Raw genomic sequence first — 25,282 nt, forward strand, 5'->3', positions numbered from 1 at the left:
TCTAGGGTATAAGGCATTTGCTTACACTTACAGCAGAGGCCTAGAGTGACTACACATGCCCAGTAGGGTATTATGTAAACAGGATACAGCAGTGAGTTGTCCCTGTCCTCAAGAGGACAAATTCTTATATAAAACCCAGTGTGACAGACAGGAGTATGGGTCTTGGGTTTGATAGGAAGAAAGGAGTGGGGGTAGAGAAAGGGGACAGAGAAGGAGGGAGGGAGGGACTGGGGAGGGAGAGAGGGAGGAAGGCAGTGGAACATGGCAGGCAGGGCCAGATGACAACCTTCTTTGAAGAGCCAATACTCCAGCCCCAGCTCATGAAGGAGAGAGCCATGCAAGTTGTCATCTACAGAAAGAGGATCCCAGTTAGGGTAACAGTAAGACAGAAGCCCTGTGAAGGCTTCGGCTCGGCAGAACTCACAGAAGCTTCCAGAGGCAGCTGTTGGAGAACCAGGCGATTAACACTCCCTGTGCTCAGCCGCTGCCGTCCCCTCATCCATATACACTGTGAGGAAGCAGACAGGGCCCATCGAGGGTGTCAGAATCAGTCTCTGATGCTGAAGCCCTCCCAGCAGGTGTAGAAGAGCTTCATGGATGAACTGGGAAACTGATTTCCTAGTCCCTAGGCTAACTTCACAGAAGAGGGAATGGCTGCCCTAAGCAGAAACTGGTAGGGGGTGTCAAAGGATTTAGGAGTGGGTCCAGAAGTGCCACTGCGGATCTCAGGATGGTCCTGAAGGTCAGTGGCACTGCTGAGCTGGCCACATAAGTCAGCCCAGTCCATCTTTCCTCAGACCAGGGACTCTGTCCATCCCACACTCCTGCTGCCCTTCTTGGTCTAGTACAGGAGAGGCCTCTTGCTCTAGCCTGATCTATCAAGAGAGGCCACACGGTCTTCTCTTCCCACCTCCAGCAGTATGTGTGACCTTCATATTAGTGCGGTCTGCAGCCACAAAGCCAGTGAACCTTGGATATCTTCTAAAATGTATCTAGACCTTTTTTGTTTGTTTGTTTTATCATAACCCCTGAGCACGTGAATAACACAGCCTTTTATGAAATATGATATATGAGTATCAGATATCAAGATGATTTACAGTATATAGAGAGGCTACTTTATAGAAGGGACTTGAGCATTGGGTATTTGTGGTTTTAATTTGTCTTGCTGTCTTGATTTTGAATTAGCATATGGTATATAGAGTTTATTATGACATCCTCAAACAAAATGTGTTCCTGTCGAACAGGTACAAGGACAGAAAGGCAGTGACTGGGCGCCACAATCCACATGCTCTGGTGCTCAAAGAGGTGACCGAGGCCAGTGCAGGCGTCTACACCCTCGCCCTGTGGAACTCTGCAGCCGGTCTGAGGCAGAATATCAGTCTGGAGCTGGTGGTGAATGGTATAGCCCGGAAGGATGGGAGAAGGGATGGGTCCTGGGGGCTGGAGGGTGGCGGTGGGAGCCAGCTGACTGACTGTTTGCTTTTTGCCACAGTGCCGCCCCACATCCATGAAAAGGAAGCTTCTTCACCCAGCATCTACTCCCGCCACAGCCGCCAGACCCTCACCTGCACCACCTATGGGGTACCCCAACCTCTCAGTGTTCAGTGGCACTGGAGGCCCTGGACACCCTGTAAGACATTTGCCCAGCGCAGTCTGTGAGTATGTCCCCACCACACCCCCTTCTCCCCTCCACACAAGAGCTTAGCTCAATCATGGCATCTCTTTATAGGTGAGGAGACAGGACCAGAGAAGGGAGATAAATTTCCCAAGCTCAAGGTGTAAGCAACACAGTCTTGCCCAGATGAGACATGCTCCCTGCACCCAGCTCAATGTCAAAATGACTGGTGGGGCTGGGTAGGTGTGGCGGCATGTGCCGACACTTGGGAGGTAGAGGCAAGGTATCAGGAACTGAAGATCATCCTTGGCTACATAGTGAACCAAAGCCAGGAAGAAAAAAAAAAAAAAGACAGAAGAACCTGGAAGGACATTTTAGATAGAGACAAATTAGACACACAGGGAACAGGGGAGAGGGAAAGTCTCCCATGAGCAGGAAGTCCGAAGGCATCAGGGAACCTGGTGGAGGGCATTCAAGCAGCAGAGTGACAGGTTTGTCCTTCAGTCAAAGATTCTGTGTTCACGTGCTAGGGGATGAACAGAGCCCAGGAACCCAGGCAGGAAAGCAGTCTAGCCCCACCTGCTGGCCTAGGGGTTGTGGATCCAGAGCCATCAGTGAGGAGGCTCAGGAGAAGTAGCCTGTAAGCCTGAGACAGCCTGAAGCATTCAAGGCTCTTAAGGGATTCTTGTGAAACACATGCAGCTCACAGTGGTATCTCCTAGTTTACCCTTCTAGTACTCTTATGCTCTAGGCCAAATGACCAAGTCTTGGGATAGCCCCTCCCCACTCTTCAGAGAGGGGCAGACAAGATCTTGTCTAGCTCCAGGCCAGCAGAAGACTGAACTGAAGCACTGAGTATACCCAGGAGAAAAGAGAGGGAAACGCTACTGGGATGGGGTTCATGGGGCAGAGTGATGACTTATGGTCCTCCTGGAAGTTCGGTGAGGACATCCAGCGTGGACTCTGCAGGCAGGACACATGGCAGACATAGGACAGAACAGTGTCTGTGTGAAGGAAGGATTGTAGGGCTGCAACAATGTTCTGGGCCCTCATTGTCCTTGTTCCCAGGCCTGAGGGGTGTCCCTTACCCACTGTGGTGTGAGACGATGTCTGAGAATAACAAGGTGTAACCCCCAGCCCCTGCCTAGGCCTTCCCTTCCTTATTCCTGACCTACCCTTGTCCCTCTTCACCTGGCAGCCGGAGGCGGCAGCCGCGGGATGGCATGCCACAGTGCCGAGACTGGAAGGAGGTGACCACTCAGGACGCTGTGAACCCCATCGAGAGCCTGGACACCTGGACCGAGTCTGTGGAGGGCAAGAACAAGGTACGGGTCATATGGAGAGGAAAACCCAGGTCCAGCCAAGCTGCCTCTTGCTGGTATTGAGTTTCTACCTGCCTGCAGGGCTCAGAGAACCACAGCTGACAGGCAGGTGACTTTCCTGCCCTCTCTGGATCTCAGCTCCCCTGCCTGCCTGCGAGCCAGGCCTTCTCAGACAAGGAAGCTGAGAGCCAGGAGAACCCAGCTGCCTGCAAGCCCCAAGGCTTGGAGGGGATGGGGCTGGGGGCTGACCCGGTCTCCATAGAAGGCTGGTGAGCCGCTGACCAGGAGGGGGAGGGGGACTGAACAAAGGCACCCACTTCCTACAGTCACTTCCTGTTTTCCTACACACCTCCAGAGCCTCTTCCTGTTCCAGGCCCGGCCAGGAAGTGCCCAGCTTGGGATGGGGGTGGGGGGGTCTTTGGATGATAGGCAAGGCCTGTGGACCTCTCTCCTCCCCGATTCTTCAAACTTGCTAGTCCCTGAGAGCAGGATTTCTCTAGAATCTTGGGATACCTCTGTACACATACATACACCTCCTCCACTCCCCTGGACCTTGAAGAAGTGTTATACGCCTTCAGACTGACGTGGGCACATCACAGAGACCTTGAACAGTGACCAGCCACTGACCTTAAGCCACAATTCAGAAGTAGCTGGCCCTGGTGTGACTCATTACAGTCTGACTTTTAACCCTTGCTTAGACAGGCCCAGTTGCCAAACTGGCTTCTGACCCTTCAACATGGCACAGATAAGTCCCCCTGGTCCTGCCTATGGGCACTTTCCAGCCCCAGCCACTACCTAGGCCAGCTGTCTACACATTGTTTCTTGGCTTTTCCTGGGTGCTGCCTCTCTACTGCCAAAGGCCTTGCCTCGTTGCTCTGGACAGTCTGTAGACTTCGGTCACTGCCAGCACAAACCTCCGTTTCCCCCTTACTGGTGAGCACAATAGCCTCTCTGGAGAGGAGGAGGGTCCAGGTATACAATGGCGCCTTATGCTTCTGTTCTGGGTAGACGGTGAGCAAGCTGGTGATTCAGGATGCCAATGTGTCAGCCATGTACAAATGCGTGGTCTTCAACAAAGTGGGCCAGGACGAGCGGCTCATCTACTTCTATGTGACCAGTGAGTAACCGGACTGTCCCCAGAGAGTACCACCTCACCTAGGCAGGCCTGGGTTCCAGCAATGAGCTCACTGGGTTTCTGGTGACCATGGGAGCATTCAGCCCGTGGAGCTACCACCGCCTCATCACCTAAACATAAAGTGGAAGAGATACATTTAAGGATTCTTAGCCTATAGACTGACACCCATTCTCTAGAGTCCTGTGGTTCCTGTGGTTCCTGTGGGCATGTTGCAGTGGAGAGAAATTCCAATCATTTACTCCGATTTCCAAATGGGTTAGTGACCTCTAGAAAGCCAGGTGTCACAGGAGGAGACACCTACTGGGTCCAGGACTATGGATGACGTCACCTGAAGGAGCAGGTGGAAATCGTGAGAATGGCGCTGGCAAAAGCTAATTAAATCATTGCAAGGAAACGCCAGGGTCAGGGTGTGGTCAGTAGCTAAAGAGAACAAGGACCCCCCCCCCTCGGTCTGGTGATAAGAGCTCCAGGACCTGGGCTGCAGGAAGTGTATGGACAGTTCCCTGTTTGTGGCATAACTAGGAGTATGTGAAAGCTAGCAATACAGGAGGAGCCTAAAGCCCGGGGATGAGACTAGCTTCCAAGACGTGTTGGCTCCTTAGATCAGGGAGAGGAAGAAACAGGAGAGGGGGGTGGATAATAGACAACGTGAAAACCTGGCTACACGCTATGTACACCCTTGATTAAGAACTGAGTGGTGGAGAGGGAGACCCACACTGCGCGGCAGTAAACATGGAGACAGTGTCACTCGGGTTCCTCTCCCCTTCTTAGCCATCCCTGACGGCTTCAGTATCGAATCAGAGCCATCCGAGGATCCCTTAGAAGGCCAGTCCGTGCGCCTCAGCTGCCGGGCGGACAACTACACGTATGAGCATCTGCGCTGGTACCGGCTCAACCTCTCCACGCTGCACGACGCTCAAGGGAACCCACTACTGCTCGACTGCAAGAACGTGCACCTGTTTGCCACGCCCCTAGAGGCCAACCTAGAGGAGGCGGAGCCTGGGGCCCGCCACGCCACCCTCAGCTTGAATATCCCCCGAGTGGCGCCCGAGGACGAGGGTGACTACGTGTGTGAGGTGCAAGATAGGCGCAACCAAGACAAGCACTGCCACAAGAAATACCTGTCCGTACAGGGTGAGATGGGCGTGGCAAGCCGGAGAGGGCGGGGCCAGGTTTCTCAGCCTTTGTAGCCTTGCACCCAGTCCAGCACAGCCCTGGGTGGTTGAATCCCAAGCCTGGGTCTTCAGAAGCACCCCCTGAGGCCCAGTTTAGCCGTAGAAGTCCTTCGCATGCTCAGTCCCTGATCCTTCATCGCCACGTCACCCGTCTCACCCTTGCACCCACCACTACTCCTATCCCTACTTAAAGCCCCTCACTGCCCCATCCCGAGGTACCCTCTTGGTTTCTGCGCCTTCATTTAGTTTCTTCTCTACCCCTGCCCCAGCCCTGGAAGCTCCTCGGCTCACGCAGAACTTGACCGACCTCCTGGTGAACGTGAGTGACTCCCTGGAGATGCGATGTCCGGTAGCCGGAGCACATGTGCCCAGTATTGTGTGGTACAAAGATGAAAGGCTCCTGGAGAAAGAGTCGGGTAAGGAAGGTTGCCTTAGGTGATAGATCAGAGGTCTGCAAGTCCGATATCCCTATACCAACCTGTACTGGAGCCTTCATTCTACCTCTTGCAGGAATCGACCTGGCAGACTCCAATCAGAGGCTGAGCATCCAACGCGTGCGCGAGGAGGACGCGGGTCGTTACCTGTGCAGTGTGTGCAATGCCAAGGGCTGCGTAAACTCCTCCGCCAGCGTGGCCGTAGAAGGTGTGTCCCTGCCTGGCTCTGTTCAACCCACCTCACACACCCAATTGGTGCTTTCCTGTGGCCGTTTAGTACAGTAGTTCTCAAGCACGAGGGACACTTCCTGTTGGCTACATTTTCCCTCTCATGTACCCGCCCAGGCTCGGAAGATAAAGGCAGCATGGAGATTGTGATACTCATTGGCACTGGCGTCATCGCAGTCTTCTTCTGGGTCCTCCTCCTGCTCATCTTCTGTAACATGAAAAGGGTGAGGGTGCTCCCTGCACAGAGGTCCTCTCCAGTGCTGAATCGACATTCCTGTGTCCCCATTCCCTTTTCAACCCGGGAAACCCTTAAGATTCCCATCGTGATTCACTTATCAGCTTCCTGCCCTAAGAATTCTCCTATTCTCCCATGTTTGGCTCCAAGTGGAGCAGAAGTTGTCTGTTGGCCTGTCCCCACCCCCTCCTTGACTGACAACCCAGAAGCAAGGGCCATTTGTCCTAGGCAAAATATGTCCAAGCCACAGTGATCTGTCCAAATCAATGAGTTGTCTCCACCTCCACCCCCAGCCTGCCCATGCAGACATCAAGACGGGCTACCTGTCCATCATCATGGACCCCGGGGAGGTGCCTTTGGAGGAGCAGTGTGAATACCTGTCCTATGACGTCAGCCAGTGGGAGTTCCCCAGGGAAAGGTTGCACCTCGGTGAGGCCAGCACCCAGCTTGCCCCACCCAGCACTCACTGCCTGGCAGAGACAGCTTCAGCTGCCACAGGGTCAGGCAGGCTGAAGTAACAGAGATCCTTCCATTCTCAGAGCTTGTGCCAGGATGGCCCTCCTGGTCTCCACCTGGCCTGACCCATTCCAGCTGGGTCAGAGTCCCCAGAACCACAGCCAGGGCTCCCAGTTCCCAGGCCCCCGAGGTCATTTCCTGCTGCTCTGAGCAGGGTGGACCTGTCCCACCTGCCTGAAGAGGATGCGGGGGTCTTCCTGTCTGCCTCTCCTCTGTGTTCTCCAGCTTTCCCTCTCTAAGACTCCACTCCCTATCCCCTTCCTGTTTGGCAGAAGAGCCTTCCATTTTCCTCCTGCCCCAAGCTCTTGGGACAGGTCACCCCTGCTGTCCACCTTTTGTCCACCCTCACTCCCCAAACCCCGTACAGCTCACCTGGAACTGGCCCCCTGCTTCCACAGGGAGAGTCCTAGGCCATGGGGCTTTTGGGAAGGTGGTGGAAGCCTCAGCCTTTGGCATCAATAAAGGCAGCAGCTGTGATACCGTGGCGGTGAAGATGCTGAAAGGTATGGGGCTCACGGGTAGAAGGCGCTGTGCAGCTAGGGGAGGGTCATGAGCTCTGCGTGAGCCTGACGCAAGAGCAAGAAGGGAAACACTCAGAGATACAATCCCCACCAAGGTTGAACAGAAGGGATTAGGAAATCAGACCCAAACCTCTACCCGAACCCTCTGCCTCTGCAGGGTTAGCAGCACGCGCTAGAGACTCAGCGCAGCCTGTATTCCCAGCACAGGGTTTAAGCATGCCTTTGCTAAATCAGTGTCTCAGGAGGCTTGAGCAGATTGGGAAAAATACCAGGGCTGATTTGGCATTGTGCTATGCCTCTCTGTCTCCTCCAGAGGGCGCTACTGCCAGCGAACACCGTGCCCTGATGTCCGAGCTCAAGATCCTAATTCACATCGGTAACCACCTCAATGTGGTCAACCTCCTAGGGGCGTGCACCAAGCCCAATGGTATGGAAATGAGATGACCAGAGGAAAGGACTGGGCAGTGGGCATTGGCACTCTCACTACGGGTGGGAGGAGCCATGTGGATACTGGGGACCTGCATTGGAGCCTAGCTGAGAGCAGGAAGGATAGACCAAGCGGGGGCGCCTTGCCTATACGCAGCTGGCATCATTGAGTGCCTAACTTCAGCTCTGTGGTGCCCTAGGCCCTCTCATGGTGATCGTGGAGTTTTGCAAATACGGCAACCTCTCCAACTTCTTGCGTGTCAAGCGGGAGACGTTCGACCCCTACGCAGTAAGTGGGTACCCCAGCCTGTTGCAGGAGTCCAGTTAAAGAACGGGTGGACTCCAGGTTGGCTGGGATGAAGATCTAAGATGCTTCTAAGGTAGCCACCCTGGGCCAGCTCCTCACTTTGCTTTGGCAGGAGAAGTCTCCCGAGCAACGCAGGCGCTTCCGCGCGATGGTAGAAGGCGCCAAGGCTGATAGGAGGAGACTTGGAAGCACCGACAGAGCCCTGTTTACAAGGTTCCTGATGGGCAAAGGAAGTGCACGGCGAGCCCCATTTGTCCAAGAAGGTAAGAGAATGGCTTCCACTTGCCAGTAAAGTCTCTCTATTCGCTTTACCCAGGGATAACGTAGCCTGCGCCCTCGGTGCCAGGGCTTCTATGAGAGAATGGTAACGCACTCTGCTTCAGAAGAGAAAGACATCCCAGGGGCAGGAAATGAAATTTATCTCGGGTATCACAGGATAAACAGCAATGGATTGCAGATTGGGTCAGAGAGGGGGTACAGAGACAGACAGCAGATGCAAAAGTGGGTGCCCCGGGGAGCATAAGGGTGACAGGTATAACGAGGGCGCATAGTGTCTGGAGTTTCAGGGGCCTGGCCAGGAAAGCTGTGGTCAGGGCTGGGTTCACAAATGTTAAAATTTGGAGCTGAGACAGAAGATGAACTCTAACAGAGACGCCTCCTGAGCTTCCCTCCTTCTGCGCAGCTGAGGACCTGTGGTTGAGCCCGCTGACCATGGAGGACCTTGTCTGCTACAGTTTCCAAGTGGCCCTGGGAATGGAGTTCCTGGCTTCCCGCAAGGTAGGTCCCTTGACCCTACCAGGTCCTTTTCAGAGGAGAAGGATACACATCCCTTGCCATAGATACGCCCAGTCATACTTTTATTTTACAGTGGCCTTAGTACCGATTCAAATTTGTCCTATTTTGGAAGAAGCCCAGCCCAAAGTGAGGAATTCCCTGCCTCACATCTCCACACTAAGCAGTGGCCATCGAATTACCCTGGCTGGGTCCCTAACTCGCGGCACTGTCTTCAATTTCCTATGTCCTCCTCCATTAATCTACTAATCTCTCTCCGAATGAGCAAGATGCAGGAGGCATAGGAGGGTATATTCTAAGGAACCTCAGAGCTCTAGGCTAATGTCACCCTGGGGGGGTTGAAACTAAACTCATTACTACTCCCTCCCTCCCTCCGCCCCAGTGCATTCACAGAGACCTGGCTGCTCGGAACATTTTACTGTCAGAAAGTGACATAGTGAAGATCTGTGACTTTGGCCTCGCTCGGGACATCTACAAAGACCCTGACTATGTCCGAAAGGGCAGCGTGAGTGCAGGCTATGCGGTGCAGGGGACTGGGATGGACGGGGAAAGTGAGACCACAGGCCAACTGTCCTCTGGGCAGCACTGGCTCAAGGTGACAGGAACCTCTGGCCTGCCAGGACACATGCCCAGCTGCCAGGGGACCCACTGTTCTTAAGAGCTCAGCAAGTGTGCCGATTACATGTCTTATTGCTGTGATGAAAGACCAGACTGAATCAACATACAGAGTACACCATAGCATAGATGGCATAGTGCCCATAACAGGAGGGTGCAGCTCATAGGGTGTCTGAGTTAGGGTTTACTGCTCTGAGCAGACACCATGACCAAGGCAACGCATATAAGGACAACATTTGACTGGGGGCTGGCTTACAGGTTCAGAGGTTCAGTCCGTTATCATCAAATCAGGAACATGGCAGTGTCCAGGCAGGCATGGTGCAGGAGGAGCTGAAAGGTCTACATTTTCATCTGGAGGTTGCTGGCAGAATACTGACTTCCAGGCAGCTAGGACAAGGGTATTAAAGCCCACACCCACAGTGACACACCTACTCCAACAAGGCTACACTTCCTAATAGTGCCACTCGCTGGGCCGAGCATATACAAACCATCACACAGGGTGTCAGTCAGGAAGGAGATGGAGATGAGTGCTTCTACTCAGCTCAGCTTGGCTTCCATTTCTCATTGTCTGCCTGGCTTCTCTCTCTTCTTTTTCCCCTTCTGTTCAGCTTGGGATACATGGAGTAGGACAGCCCACATTAGGCTGGGTCTTCCCATCTCAGTTAGCCTATTCTAGGTAATCCTCCACTGACAGTGTCAGGGCTGTTCAGAGGGCTCATAGAAGGGCACTTGCATGATTGACCAGAGCTCAGTAAGGGCTTGTGCCAGGGAGAGGAAGGAAGATGGCTGGAGAGAGAAAATAATCAAAGTGCGCCCAGGGCGATGTAATGACCACTTGGCCTAGAGTGGCCACCCTATGGAAAGCTGTTGTCCTTCATGCTGACTCCTAGGTCTGGGAGGCAAATGCAGGTAGGGGCAGGTGTGCATGCCCCCCTCCATAAGAGTCCAAGAAAAGGGCTGGGAACACTGGGTTGGAGGCAGAGGCCAGTCTGGAAGGACTCTCAGATAAAGCAATAAGGTGGAGGGAGACTGATGGAGGGAAGCACGATTAAGAGCTTAAGAGAGGATGAAGAGAAGCAAAGAGGAGAAAGAGGAGAAGAGAAGGGAGGAAAAAGGGGTAGAGAGACATAAAAGAGGGGACAGAGAGTAAAAAGCAAAGGGGGTAGGGAAGCGGGAGAAAGGAAAAGATAAAAGTGGGAGGGAGGGGGAGAAAAGGGTAGAGGGAAGGAAGGAGGGAAGAGAGGGGGAAGGGGAGAGGGAGGAAGAGAGGGAGCAGGATAGGGAGAGAGATCTGGGCACCCAGGACTATTCCAGGAAAGACCCAATCTTCACAGAAGGAACCTAGGATTGTGGGTATCCTGGTGTCTGACCTTAGCCCTCTGTCTTCCACCACGAGACACATCTCTTTCCGCCCACCCAGGCCCGACTGCCTCTGAAATGGATGGCCCCCGAGAGCATCTTCGATAAGGTGTACACCACGCAGAGTGATGTGTGGTCCTTCGGAGTGCTGCTGTGGGAGATTTTCTCACTGGGTGAGTAAGAGCATGGTGCCCATCCAGGAGAGAAGAGGGGGCACTTGTCTCCAGAGGTTGATCACACAACTGTAGCTGTACACGGATCTATTAGCCCAGAGCCTTCTGAGGCAGGCAGTGGGTCGCAGAAAGCCCACCCACTCACCTTCTGCCCAGCCTGGCCCAGCTATCCAGAGAACCTTGCCTCCCAAAGGGGCTCTCTTGGCAGTACTTTGAGACTGAGCAGGGCAGGCTCTTCACTCACCATGGGTCCCAAAGAAAGTTCAGTATTCATTCAGCGTCTTTGTCACTGCTCCGTTGCTGTGACGAGACATCAAGGCCAAGGCAGTTCTTATGAAGAAAGGCATTTAATGTGGGGCTTGCTTACAGGTTTAGATGGTTAGTCCATTACCGTCATGGCAGGGAACATAGCAAAGAAGGTGGCAGCACAAAAGTAGGCATGACACTGGAGAAGTAGCCAAGAGCTACATCCTGATCCTCAGACAGCAGAGAAAGAGTCTGGAATCTGGTGTGGGCTTTTGAACCCTCAAAGGGTACCCCCAGTAACACACCTTCCAGCAAGGCCACACCTCCTAATCCTTCCAAATATGTCCATTCCTGGTCACCAAGCATTCCGATACATGAATGCTTTGGGGGAGGGGGCTTTCTCATTCGGTCACTCCTGCTTACACAAAGCCCACATGGAAATTGACCCCGTGAAGGGTAGAAGACAATGAACAAAAACATAAATGTCACCAAACAGCAGCCATGATAAACAGTTACTGAAAACAGAAGAAAGATTCTAGATAGTACAGGGGTCCTTGGGCTGCTGGGTGAGCCACGGGGACTGGGAAGGAGCTGGGCCACATGAAGAGGGGTTCGAGTGCAGCTCAGTGGGCTTAGCATGCATGGGGGAATTAATCTCTAGCAACAATCCACAAATAAATAATAGAGAGGCGCGGTAGTGCAGGTGGCCCATGAGGAGCCCAGGGACACCAGGGCAGTGGTCCTCATAAGTCGGAAGTAGACCACTGTGAGTAGGAGATGCAGAAGGACTTTATTGAACAGGTTCTGTGAGGCTGAGCGCCCATCTCAGCAACTAGTCCCACAAATGCACTCTATGTGGCTGTGAGCGGCACCCTACCAGAACCCTACGTGGCATTTTCTTGGCTATTCTAAAATTGATTTATGATTTATCTATGTATTTTATGTGTATGGGTACTTTGCATGTACATGTAAACACCAGAAGACCGCATCAGGCAGGTGTGAGTTGCCATGTGGGTGCTGGGAATTGAACTCAGAACCTTCAGAAGAGCAGCGAGTGCTCTTAACCACTGAGCCGTCTCTTCCTCCCCTTCTTGGCTATTCTAGAAGCCGACAATCATCAGTGTTTCTCCTACCTCTGCCCTGCTTGAATCTGGGGTTACACGAGTCTTGGGATCAGAATTCTGGTCCTCATGATTTGCACAGCAAGTGCTCGTAACGGCTGAGACATCTCTCCAGCCCCATGCAGCCTCTTTCAATTAGATGAAGAGTTAGAATGGGGGAGGGAGCTAGATCAGCCCCTGGGTAGAGACATCATACTAACTCCGGTAGCAATGTACAAGAGAGGAAGGAACAAGACAGGCTGGGCTGAACAAAGGGCAAACTGCTCCCCACCCACCCCACCACCTTTCTTCTGTCAGGGGCCTCTCCATACCCTGGGGTACAGATCAATGAGGAATTCTGCCAGCGGCTGAAAGACGGCACACGAATGAGGGCCCCAGAACTGGCCACTCCTGCCATGTGAGTCCTCCTGACTGGCCACTCAGTTGTTGGGGGCCAGGCACCGGGAAAGAACTGTGCAGTAACGGGTAGTGGAGAGGGTCTGTGCAGATCATGAGGTGGAAAGCAGAAAGAGAAGTCTGCATGCATGGAGGAGGGCCTCGGGGCAGGCACGGGGACACACAACGGAAGAGGGGATCATGAATTGTGAGGCAGAAGATGGAATTTGAGCCCAGGAGACAGCACCTGGGTATAACACAGGTAATAGGCACTGTCTTACTCCAACAGTGATCCCATCCATTCATCCACTAACATACCCCCAATCCTGGACCTCACTGCTGTGCCATCCTCTGGAAGTCCAGAGCCCATAAAGCAGACCAGGCCCCTGCCCTAGAGGAGACACACAGGTGGTAGTTACATAATGAGATGGAACAGACACCCTGGGGGCACCTGATAAGCACTAGAAAGTCAGGTAACCAGGGGAAGAGAGGATATTGAGGTGACACTTGAGGGACAGCTAGAGGATGATGAGAGACAGGCAGGGGACAGCCAGTGCTAAATCTGAAGTAGGGCCAACAGAACAAGTACGAGGGACAGAAGTCTGAGTCCTATAACATACTGGACACAGGACACTTTATCCGGGAAAGGAGTGTTTGTTTAGCTCAGTTCTTAGAGTTTGAGAGCAGACGTCCCTCTCCATCACTCAGCTGTGGTGAGGGCCTCCTGTGTACATTGCAATATGGCAGATGACATCATGCTGGGAGCCCATGAGAGGGACAGATCACATAGTGAGATAGGAATCGAGGGAATTATAGACAACCGCCTGCTCTCTGGAGACCCTACCCCTGGAGTCCAGCATTAATCCATTCATAGACCCCATGACCCTGCAGTGGGCACCGTCTCTGAAAGGCCCATCACCACGATAGTGGTCAACCACTCTGGGTTCAAGCTCCCATCACCTGAACCTTAGGAGGACACACTGACTATCCCAACTGCCATAGAGATCCAGGAGATGCCGGAGTGATGGGGTCAGCTGGTGGGAGGGTCACAGTGCACAGGTCAACAGCCATCTGCATCCCACAGACGCCACATCATGCAGAGTTGCTGGTCTGGAGACCCTAAAGCGAGGCCTGCTTTCTCTGACCTAGTGGAGATCCTGGGGGACCTGCTTCAGGGTGGAGGCTGGCAGGTGAGCCCCATCTTTGTCTGGTCCTAATACAACCAACCCATGGCCTTATCCGGGGTCCCTACCTTGTCTGTCTTTCCAAACTCCTCTAAGCCCTGGTCACCTGTCAGCTACACCTATCAGGAAAGGTCACGCATCTCTGGGCCCCAGGTCCATAGGCCTATCCTCCCACTGCCACAGTCAACATGAAGCTGGGCAAATACTGCCAGCACCTACTCTAGCTGCCTTACTGATAGTCAGAGGTCATCTTTGTCCACAAGGAGCCCTAGGCTGGTTCACACTGAGCCTGCAGGGCAATGCTGTACCAGACATGATGGTACTACATCCCTTTACCTCCTAGCACACGCTGAGCACCAAGACACTGAACTTGTATATCCTCTGCGTCTCCCTTCCCAGAGGTACGTCCTAAAAGTAGCAGCTTGTGACTGGTACTTCGTGCTCTAGAACCTCAATTGAGGACGTTTGTCCAACTGAGACCCATCCTGCATCCTGTCCCACCTGGCTGTTGGGGGACTAAACAAGGCTAGCTCAGCAGGCACTTAGCAAACTCCATGCTTGGCCTGCTGTGAGCATTAAAGTGTGCTAGGGCCCAGCATGGCCCCACTTATTCACACAATCACACACACAACCCAACCTGACCCTATGGCAGAGGTCAGGACCACAGAAGTCTCGGGTAGCATTAAGACTACTGGTGGGCTTGGGGTAGCCACTGATCCTGGAAATGTCTCCCATTCCTTCCAGGAGGAGGAGGAGGAATGCATGGCCCTGCACAGTTCTCAGAGCTCAGAGGAGGATGGCTTCATGCAGGCATCCACCACAGCTCTACATATCACGGAGGCTGACGCTGAGAGCAGTCCACCCAGCATGCATTGCCACAGCCTGGCAGCCAGGTCAGTCTCCCTTCCCCAGGTCTGTCTGGGAACGGGTCTAATGGTGGCGGGGACTTGGAGATGGGATATTTTATGAGTCCTTAAGGAAAAGCAACTTGCAGTGTCTTGAGAGGTCTCTTCCCATGAGCATTTCAATCCATTGCTGTAACAAAACACCTGGGGCTGGGTACTTTAGCAAGAAAAGAGGTTCATTAAGTTCACATCAATGAAGATTCAAAACCGTGGTACCATCATTCGCTTATCTCTGAGGAGAGTTTCCTGGCAGATGGCATCAGGATAACAGAAATTCATAAAGAATAAATCATGTAGTGAGAACAGAAGCCAGGGGAAGCCAAAGGAAGCCAGGGGAAGCCAGAGGAAGACGGAGGAAGCCAGAGGCCCTTACCACTTCTCTCATAACATCTCAGGGTCCCAAGAGACCCTCATTAGTCCTTTCTGAAAGATGTTCCCATGCACTAGGCCCCACCTCAGTGCCCCCACATGGGGGATGAAGCTTCCGGCACATGGACCTTGGAGACACATTCTAGTCAAATTTAAACCACAGCAACAGGCCTTCCCCAGTTCTCTCTGCTCCCCACTTTCAAGTGAGCACCCACCTTAGGCACTCTCTCTTTGGAGACGCAAAGTAAAGTAGACTCTGTTTGGGCCAAGAATGCTCCCAGGGTGCAATTGCTATTTCAACTCCACAGCATATCCCCAGGACCATGGTGAGGCCTAAGAGCAGTGCAGGCCACATACACATTTGATTCGCCATATTCAGGAGTGAAACAGCCTGTTTGTAGAACTTTGGACCCAACCTTTCTTAGCATTGATAGTTAATGCCTCTAATATGTTGTACCATCCATGTTCCCACAAGCATGACAGAGAGGCTGGGGCTCTGGGGCTCCTGTCCTGTGTGCTCAGGGCAGGGACATGCCTGAGGACAGAAGAGCATGCTGGGCCTTACCAGACTGCTGCTCCCATGCACCCAACAACCTGTGCACAAACCGTGCACACTGACACCTGTGCACACTCAGGCATAGGTGGGCAGGCCAGTCAGTGGTTAATAACAGGAGGATGACTACCCTGAAAAGAAAGCCATACCTGCCTCAGCTCCAGCCACACTCAGCCTGGGGTTGACAGTGCAACACAGGAAAGGGCGGGGGGGGGACATGCCGAGGTCAGCTGAGCTGTGTAATGGATACCAAGTTGGGGTCTGAGGACCAGTCCAAACCTTGGACCCAAGCCCCACTCTGTCTCTCACCGGAAGGCCTTTCTCAGCCAGGAGAAAAACAGTCTGGGAAGCAGGGGGAGGTTCTGAATTCATCGAAACCTTCTGTGTCCTCCCCACAGATATTACAACTGTGTGTCCTTTCCTGGGCGCCTGGTCAGGGGGACTAAGGCTCCAGGTTCCTCCAGGATGAAGACGTTTGAAGAATTGCCCATGACCCCTACAACCTACAAAGCCTCTGTGGTAAGGGAAGGAGAGGGGAGGAGGGATGTGCAGCTGAGATGGGGCCAAGGAAGGCTCAGAAGTGGGGGACAGTATCAGGTATTCCCAGCACAAGCAACAGAGAAGCCAACAAGACTTCTAAAACATTCTGTTTAATTTTTATCACTGTGTAAATTGGACGTATTAATGGATGCAGTATTTCAAGACATTCATCTGGGGTGCACTAACCCAGCCTCCCTTTATCTACCTCCTCTCCCTCTTCCCAACCAACCTCAATTAATGGCTGTTCTTCCAGGTCAGTCATTTTTTTTTTTTTTAGCTCCCTCATGAGAGAACATGCCATACGAGTCTTCCTGTTCATTTCAGTTAATGTAGCAATCCTCCAGCGCCTTCCATCCCCTGAGGGCTTCTCTGGGGCTGAATAAAACCCCACTGCACACACACACCACATCCTCCTGTTCCGTCCTCTGGTTTATGGCACCTAGGCTGGCAGTCGCCTGCCTATTGCATGTCAAGCCATGAGACATGGGCATGAAGGCATCTGTCTCCTGCAGGAAATCCTTGAAAATATTGAATCCGGGGAGCACCTCAAGTTCTTTTGCATCTTGGTGGTCATTCAAAGCTCCCCTCTCTCAGCTGCTGGCCATTCTCACACCTGTACAGAGCTGTACAGAGACCATGGTTTTGTTGGTGTTGGTGGTGGTGGTTTGGTTTGGTTGTTGTTTTGTTTAGTTGGGGGTTTTGGTTGTCATTGTTGCTGTTGTTTGAGACAGGGTTCCTGTGTAGCCCTGGCTATCCTAGAACTCACAGAGATCCATTTGTCTTCTGCCTCTCAAGGACTGGGGTTGAAGGCATGGCACTGCCTGCCACCGCCACCACCACCCAGCTGAAACGATGCTTTTTAAAGGGGGCAGGGTGCCCAGAGCCACCAGTGAGCCAGCTCAGTAGATAAGCTTGCAACCTTAGTTCATTCCTCAGAACCCACATGGCAGAAGGAGATAGCTGACTGCCTCAAGTTGTTCTCCGACCTCTACGCACACTGTGCCATGCATCTGTATTTGTATATAGGCATGTATATGAACGTTGGGAGAGAGAGGGAGAGAGGGAGAGAAGGAGAGGGAGAGAGGGAGAGGGAGGGGGAGAGAGAGGGAGAGAGGGAGAGGGAGGGGGAGAGAGGGAGGGAGAGGGAGAGAGGGAGAGGGAGGGGGAGAGAGAGAGAGAGGGAGAGGGACAGGGAGAGAGAGGAGGAGAGGGACAGGGAGAGAGAGGGGGAGAGGGAGAGAGAGAGAGAGAGCAGGGCATCAGTCAGCCTGGGCCACAGATGCCCCTGGAAGTGGGGGCTGACAGTGCTAACCCAGAGCATACAGGTGTCACTGAAAGCAGTTGGGGTATGGCGACCAGGAAGGTTGCAGGGACCCACTCACCTGAGGGTGGAGTGAAGCTTGGGGAGGCTCGGCAAGCGAGCCCGTCTGTGAGTGAAGAGACTGAGCCCCTAGGCCTGATCAGGCTTTGATGACCAATGGCTATAGTTTCAGACCTAAGTCCATCTAGAAGGGGCCATGGATCCTGGACCCAGTCAGTGAGCTATGGCCCAAGGAAGATGGCTGATGAGGTCATCAGGGAGGGACCCTTGAGCATCCCTAGATACCTAAGCTCATGTCTCCAGGACCCATTGAAGGCCTTTTGGAACAGCTCTGAGATTCCAGTTCTGCCTCTTAGGGGACTCAGAATGAGTACGTGCCCATTGTACTCCTGTCATGGGCCAGACACAGCTCCTCCCCTTCCGGCCCTCACCACTCAGGCCATAGTTTTTCCCCTTCATATCAGACATGTGGCCCTCTCTACATTTCTGCTGGACTAGAAACAACTCACCTAACTGGGCTCCCATGGGGACAGCAAGGCCCAGGTCTTTTGACACCTGACCAGGCTGGGACGCAGCTGCCCTGCCTGCTGTCCACAGGCTTGGCTGGTTCTCTCCCAACAGGATAACCAAACAGACAGCGGGATGGTGCTGGCCTCAGAAGAGTTTGAGCAGATAGAAAGCAGGCATAGACAAGAAGGCAGCTTCAGGTAAGGGCCTCTGACAGTGGGCATGTCACCCTAGGGAGGGTCCTAAGCGGGAGCTACTGAAGCCGCTGGGGCTTGGCGGTGCCCAGAACTCCTTACACAAAAGACTTTGTGCCTTCCTATATTTGTGTGGTCAAAGTGAGTAGTGTCTCAGAGACACAAACCACTGCTCCACTCATTTGTAACTCAAGGTCCAGAGTATCAGATGCCCTCTTCTGGTCTCTATGGACACTTCACAGAGAGAGAGAGACAGACAGACAGACAGACAGAGACAGACACAGAGAGAAAGAGACAGAGACAGACAGAGACAGACAGAGACAGACAGACAGAGACAGACAGACAGAGACACCCTGACAGACACAGAGACAGAGACAGACAGACAGAGACAGACACACACAGAGAGAGACAGACAGACAGACAGAGACAAACAGACACACATACACAGAGACAGAGAGACAGAGACAGAAACAGACAGACAGAGACAGACAGACAGAGACAGACAGAGACAGACAGACACACACACACAGAGACAGAGACAGAAACAGACAGAGACAGACAGACACACAGAGAGAGACAGACAGACACACACAGAGAGAGACAGACAGACAGAGACAGAGACAGACAGACATACAGACAGAGACAGACAGACACACACACAGAGACAGAGACAGACAGACAGACAGAGACAGACAGACACACAGAGAGAGAGACAGAGACAGAGACAGACAGACAGAGACAGACAGACACAGACAGACACAGAGACAGAGACAGAGAGACAGACAGAGACAGACAGACATACACACACATAGTACATACATACATGCAAGCAAAACACTCGTACACATCAAATAAAAATAACTGCATGTTAAGAGATGGCGTTAAGCACAGTAAGCCAGGAATAATAAAGTATATAGAGAAACAAGCACTGCACCGAGAATCAGAAATTCAGTGACTCGAAATACAAGTGGGCAACATGAAGATATAAAATGATAGTAACACGAGAGAAAGTGGAGATAAGGCCTCTCGAAAATGAAGACCAGGACACTCCAGGAACAGTCTAAGTGGTCAGATGACTAATTGAAATGAAAGGAACCAAGAAAATGAAACTGATCCAAATAAAGAGATAAGAGTCCCGGGGAGGGGGGCGTGCAGAATTGGAGCCCCCTAAGGAAAATGTGGGCAGTGGGAGTCAAGTCATACTTGTCTTAAACTCATAAGCCAAAAACAAGCTTTCACTTTTTAAATAAATAAAAGACATGAGTCTACATATTAAAAGTATGCCTAGGGGCTAGACAGACACCTCAGCAGTTCAGAGTACGTACTGTTTTTCCAAAAGACCTGAGCTCTCTTCCCACATCCACAACTGGCAGCTCATAACTTCTGATAACTCCAGCTCCAGAGGTTCTAATGCCCTCTTCTGACCTCTGAAGACAGACAGACACACACACACACACACACACACACACATACATATCTATGCACATTAAACACGCACACGCATACACACACATTTAAAGTTTTTAATTAAGAAAATTAAGTGTACCTAAGTAGATTGACCTAGAAGAGTAAACTATTTGGTTTTAAAAAATAAATATTCTGGGGACAGGAGATGGCTTAGTAGATAAAAGCACTTGCTATCATGCCTGAGAACCTGAGTTCTGTCCTCAAGACCCACATGGAAGGAGAAAACTACAAGTTGTCCTCTAAAATCCACCTCTCCCTCTCCCTCTCCCTCCCCCTCTCTCCCTCCCCCTCTCCCTCCCCTTCTCCCTCTCCCCCTCTTCTCCTCTCCTCCCCCTCCTCGTGCGTGCACACTAAGCAAACAAATGTATAAATGTGAAAAAGAAAAAGTTACTAGTGATGAAAAACCAGTATTGGGTTTTTTGATATGCTATGAAAATCAATAAATCATTTTATAAAAACCTTAAAGGAAATAAGAGATAGGGTGGATGATCAGGAGCAGGCAAGGGCTGGAGCCTGCAAGCCCTTATAGGCTCTAGTAAGAAGCTAGGGGGTTTTTTTTGTTTTTGTTTTTTTACTGTATATGGTATGCATGCATATGTTTCCTGTGCGTGTGTGTACATGCATTTACGTGTATATGTGTGTATTCAGGTGCACACATGCGTGAATGCACATGAGAGCCAGAGTTGACAGGAGGTGTCTTACTTGACCTCTCTACTACACTTACTGAGGGGATGTTTCTTGCTGAATCCAGAGCTTGCCAATTCAGTCAGTCCAGCTACCTGGCTGGCCCCAGGCTTCCCGTCTCTGCCTTCAGGAGCACTGAAATTGCAGCCTGGCCGCCACAGCTGCCTGGCTTTTGCTTTTATACACATTCTGTGGATCCAAACTCTGGTCCTCATACCTGCACAGCAAGCATCTTCTCTATTGAGTCATTCCCCAGCCCCAAAGCTAGATGCTCATCCCAAAAGTGATGGAGGACCCTTGGAGGGAGTGGAAGAGGAGGCCATGATGTCACATCTAACTAAAGGATCTCTCTGAACACCTCCCAGAGAGACAAGTGAGAGGGGATGTAGAGATATAGGCCAGGAGGATTACCTATGAGTCCACAGGGAGCCTTACCCTGGAGGAGGGGCCTGAGGGTAGACAGACGCCAGTGGGGACGTTTTTCAGTAGAATGGAAAGCCTCTGGATGGACTGGAGATGAAGGCTGAGGGCAGTCAGGGACCACAGCCACGTCGTTGGCTTGAGCTACAGAGATGCCATTTGTTGAGCTGGGCAAGGTAGCTGTCTGGGGAGCCAACTGCTTCCGAATGGGCAGTGAGCAGAAAGGCTGCATGCAAATGTGCTACGCCTTAGATGCTTTGTGGTGAGGTAAGAAGAAAGTGGTGAGAAAGTAAGAATCCTAAGGTAGCAAGTATCAAACTTTCCAAGACAAACAGGACTTTTCATTAAGAACCCTGCACCTCAAAGTAAGTGGCAGCAGAGGGCGCTATTCTCTGCAATGGTTTTCCTAAAACCCATCAGGAGATGAATCGGATTCACCTGCCCTGGGGCAAGTAGCTTCACTTGGCCTAAAGAAGTAGGATTGCGGGGATGATGTTGGTCATTTCCACAGCCCTGGGTCCAGGCTTTAGAAAGGAAAATTGCCCCCGTCAAGTCAGATCGGTCTGCGGTGCGACTGATGTCAAATCTGTGTTCGTCTTGAAGCCTCTGCGCATGCACCATGCTCTGCTTGTGTCTGGTGATTCCAGGCGGACCCTGACCCAGGGCCCGCTCACTTTACTCATTAACACCATGCTCCCTGTCTTGGCAGCCGTAAAGATCCTGGCCAGCACATGGATATTTCCAGAGGACACCCGGACCTCCAGGGGAGGCGGCGACGGCCCACCCAGGGGGCACAAGGAGGCAAGGTGTTTTACAACAACGAGTATGGGGAGGTCTCCCAGCCGTGTACAGAAGGTGACTGCTGCCCGTCTGCTGGCTCCACCTTCTTCGCAGACAGCAACTACTAAGGAACACGCGGCAAGGCCTCCTGCCCCTGGCTGCAACCCAGCTACGACGGCTGGGCTGGAGAGACATCCCTAGCAGGGCAAGGCTGGAGGCCCAGGCTGGGAAGTCAACTCCTCTAGTTCCAGCCCGGAGGTGTTTTGTGTCCCACCCCTACCCCCTGCCCCTTACAGCCTCCCTATCCAGGAAGAGTCAAACTCAGACACGAGGGCTCCCTTGAACTCGATATCACTGGGCAGTCACCCTCACCCTCGCATTCAATTCCCTTGTAGCTCAGCCTTCTTAGAAGCTGGCCCTGGAATAAGGACTCTGGCAGAGAGTCCTTCTTCAGCACCTGTTGTCATCGCCCTGGTGGGTGACAGGATTCTCGGAAGGAATACATATGTCTGAGAGTTACAGGATGAATCAAGGAAGAGTTAACCCAGAGCCACCATGTCCTGGCCCTCCACACACAGTCCCCCACTTCCAACTGTCTTCCTGCTTCCTTCTCCTGGCCCTGGAGGGCCGAAGAAAGATATTTCTATCTCGAAGGAGGAATGGAGGAGGAGTCCTCTGAGCAACTATCTAGCTCTCGGTAGCTGTTTGTACACAATGACTAATCACAGTGAGGCCACGCCTCTGCCCCTGAGTGTTGAGAAGAACCGTTTTTTAGTAGATGATTGGGCACAGCTGTAAAGAATTTACTCATCAAAAAGTCATCTGGAAAAGAAGCCTAGAGACAGCCCTTCTGAATAGGAGTCCCCAGCAACTGAAGGGTGGGCATAGCATGCCAGTCACCACAGCTCTCTCCCCACTCTCTTTTGAAGGCCCCCAGGCTCCACCCGCCTGGCCTAGAGCCTAAGAAACCAGCTGCTGTTCTGAACCTCCCTTGCTTGGGGTCTTTCCTCTAGATCCTGGATCTGATTATCTATGGATTCTGTTAAGGAATGCTTCAGGGGCTGCCACAGAGGACCACATGGGGGTCACTCAGCGATCAACCCCATGTCCCCAGGCCCCTGGTTTCAGCTTGTCCTATACTTTTACCTGACATTGACACCTAAAAAAAAAAAAGAAAAAAAAATCAAACCTCTGTCCTAAGAGACCCCCTCCACGGAAGCTGAGGCCTCCCTGCCAAGAACCCCCACAGCTCAGCTCGTACAGTCCACCCCATCAGTACCGGAAGAAAGCTTCATGGAGATGAGTCCTATTGATCCCCAGCCCCATCCCAACAAGAACGCTTGCAGGACAGGCGACCATACAGCAAGCAGGGGCTTGCTCCGCAGACCCTCCCCCACCACGTGTATTGTTCTCCTAGATATGTTGAATGCATGTATGACTGTAGTCTTCTTTGTCCCTGTGGAGCCCCCCACCCCCATTCCTCCACACCGAACCTGTCTGTGGAATTGAGTCTCAAGCTCACCTAGTGGATGTAGAGACTGTTCTCTCAGAGGACCAAAGGCTGCAATGGGGCTGCAGAGCCCTTCTCAACCCTCCCTTACGTATCACCTGTCTGTGTCATCTCTCCTGACTTGTAACTACACACATACAAAATGTACTGGGGAAGAAAACCTTCTCCGCCCCACCTCCCACCTCCCTTTTTTTTTTTTTTTTTTTTTTTTTTTTTTTTTTTTTTTTTGGCAATGTTCTCTGAAATGAGCTAAGATATTTAACGAAAGATAATAATAAATTTGATGCCAGTCTTTGAGTTATAACGAATGGATTCTAAGTAAGCTGTCTGTCTAATTCGGACCTTAACCTTACAGTTTACGAAGGCCTCTAGGCTCAAAGGAAGCATGGCGTGGTCCCCTGACCATGCCTAGAGCACAGATCCCCATGGTCCCTAACTCAGCGCGCAATCCCCAAAACTGCCAGCAGAGGGCGAGGAAGAGACATTGAGATGCTTGTTATTCGTCCACCCAGTCTGTCAGCGCCAGCTTATTCCAAACAGGTTCTCCTAACACTTACTTCATCTATAAAGTAATGCGGTGCTCTCTTGTCGCCCACCAAAGCCACACGTTGCCCCCGATCACCAGCGGTGGTAGACACGGGAGCTCAGCTCTAGGCGAGTCCTCTGCACCATTTCTCTATGTCCTTTCCCAATAACATGGAGGAAGCAGGGGGCCAGTACACCCCTGAGGTTGTCTCCAGGTTAGACTGTCCCAGGGGCCCAGGAGGGAAAGCCAGCGATGGCCACTGGGAGACAGCAGCCCTGTCAGCTGGACAGACTGGAGGTGGACTTAAGCACCCAGGAACAGTCAGCCAGCATACTTGAGGGACCATTCTGCCCAAGAGAACAGAAAAGAGCCCAACAAAGGCCTGAGAGAAGGTCACCACCTTGTTGGGCCGGCTGTACATGTTGAGCCTGCCCCAGAATGCCTATTGGTTTTTCAAGTTTATGACATTCTGATGGGAAGAGCCCCTCCCCATGGAGACAGCTTGTCTTGGTTTCTATAATAAATCTACATCGGACTAGAAAACAAAATCACATGAACTACACATATCTTGACACTTAATGTTGTGTGAGACTCAGTTGCATTCGGCCACAGAATCAGTGGCAGAAACCTCTCCCCAGGCCCTGGATCTCCTCTCTCATTAACCAAAGAGGCAGGACCAGGCTGGACTGTGGGTTGTGCAAGGCTGACAGCGGAAGTCCAGATGAAGCTCCCTGACTGAAGCTGGTTGAGCCTGGATGGATCAATGCCCATCGGACCCTCAGTGTCTCCCCATGACTTGTGGCCTTGGGAGCATTGGAGAAAAACATGGTGTTGGAAGTGACCATATCATGAAGGATATTCCTGTCCCCACAAAATCTTGTCCATAGTGGCACTGACAGGTCTGCCCCTCCCCCCAACATTTCCCTTTTGTTATATCTTGATCCCAGCCTGCTGGAGGATGCCACCCACATTCAGTATTAGATCCTTTGGGGAAAACCTTCGTAGACCCTACAGAGGTGTGTTTCACTAATGTCATGTTGTAGGCATTTTTCAGTCCAGTCAAGTTGATAAAATTGCCCATTGCATATGCATTCATCTCTTAGATACCCGAAATGGGCTGAACCCTGTGACCTCCTCAAGACCCTTATCACAAGGGGATGGTATGAGGGTCACAGCCCTTGGGAAGGAATCAGGCCAAAAGGAGTGGTCCCTCAAGAATGTTTTTTCCCCTATTAGAAGAACCAGCGGGGCTGGAGAGATGGCTCAGTGGTTAAGAGCACTTATTGCCCTTCCAGAGGTCCTGAGTTCAATTCCCAGCAACCACATGGTGGCTCACAACCATCTGTAGTGGGATCTGATGCCCTCTTCTGGTGTGTCCGAAGATAACTACAGTGTACTTACATACATGTAAATAAATAAATAAATAAATAAATAAATAAATAAATAAATACCGAAGAGGAGGAGGAGGAGAAGAAGGAGAAGGAGAAGGAGAAGGAGAAGGAGAAGAAGAAGAAGAAGAAGAAGAAGAAGAAGAAGAAGAAGAAGAAGAAGAAGGAGGAGGAGGAGGAGGAGGAGGAGGAGGAGGAGGAGGAGGAGGAGGAAGAGGAGGAGGAGGAGGAGGAGGAGGAGGAGGAGAAGGAGAAGAAGAAGAAGAAGAAGAAGAAGAAGAAGAAGAAGAAGAAGAAGAAGAAGAAGAAGAAGAAGAAGAAGAAGAAGAAGAAGAACTT

At 52.0% G+C, this 25,282-nt stretch overlaps 1 protein-coding gene across 1 annotated transcript in view; it reads left to right on the plus strand.

Annotated features, from left to right (window-relative positions):
* Flt4 (Fms related receptor tyrosine kinase 4) overlaps positions 1–21,913 on the plus strand; it is a 41,045-nt gene extending 19,132 nt beyond the window's left edge. The window contains exons 9-30 of the mRNA NM_053652.2: positions 1,245–1,399; positions 1,493–1,655; positions 2,814–2,940; positions 3,946–4,054; positions 4,844–5,206; positions 5,517–5,663; positions 5,758–5,889; positions 6,027–6,133; positions 6,438–6,573; positions 7,059–7,163; positions 7,495–7,608; positions 7,808–7,896; positions 8,027–8,177; positions 8,597–8,691; positions 9,089–9,211; positions 10,742–10,853; positions 12,518–12,617; positions 13,680–13,785; positions 14,524–14,672; positions 16,005–16,125; positions 18,089–18,174; positions 21,449–21,913. Of these exons, the coding sequence (NP_446104.2) occupies positions 1,245–1,399; positions 1,493–1,655; positions 2,814–2,940; positions 3,946–4,054; positions 4,844–5,206; positions 5,517–5,663; positions 5,758–5,889; positions 6,027–6,133; positions 6,438–6,573; positions 7,059–7,163; positions 7,495–7,608; positions 7,808–7,896; positions 8,027–8,177; positions 8,597–8,691; positions 9,089–9,211; positions 10,742–10,853; positions 12,518–12,617; positions 13,680–13,785; positions 14,524–14,672; positions 16,005–16,125; positions 18,089–18,174; positions 21,449–21,647 (2,989 nt within the window). The 3' untranslated portion in view covers positions 21,648–21,913. The remainder of the gene's footprint in view (positions 1–1,244; positions 1,400–1,492; positions 1,656–2,813; positions 2,941–3,945; positions 4,055–4,843; positions 5,207–5,516; positions 5,664–5,757; positions 5,890–6,026; positions 6,134–6,437; positions 6,574–7,058; positions 7,164–7,494; positions 7,609–7,807; positions 7,897–8,026; positions 8,178–8,596; positions 8,692–9,088; positions 9,212–10,741; positions 10,854–12,517; positions 12,618–13,679; positions 13,786–14,523; positions 14,673–16,004; positions 16,126–18,088; positions 18,175–21,448) is intronic.
* The last annotated feature ends 3,369 nt before the right edge of the window (positions 21,914–25,282 follow it).

This window comes from Rattus norvegicus, chromosome 10 (assembly GCF_036323735.1).
Source record: "Rattus norvegicus strain BN/NHsdMcwi chromosome 10, GRCr8, whole genome shotgun sequence".
Taxonomy (NCBI): domain Eukaryota; kingdom Metazoa; phylum Chordata; class Mammalia; order Rodentia; family Muridae; genus Rattus; species Rattus norvegicus.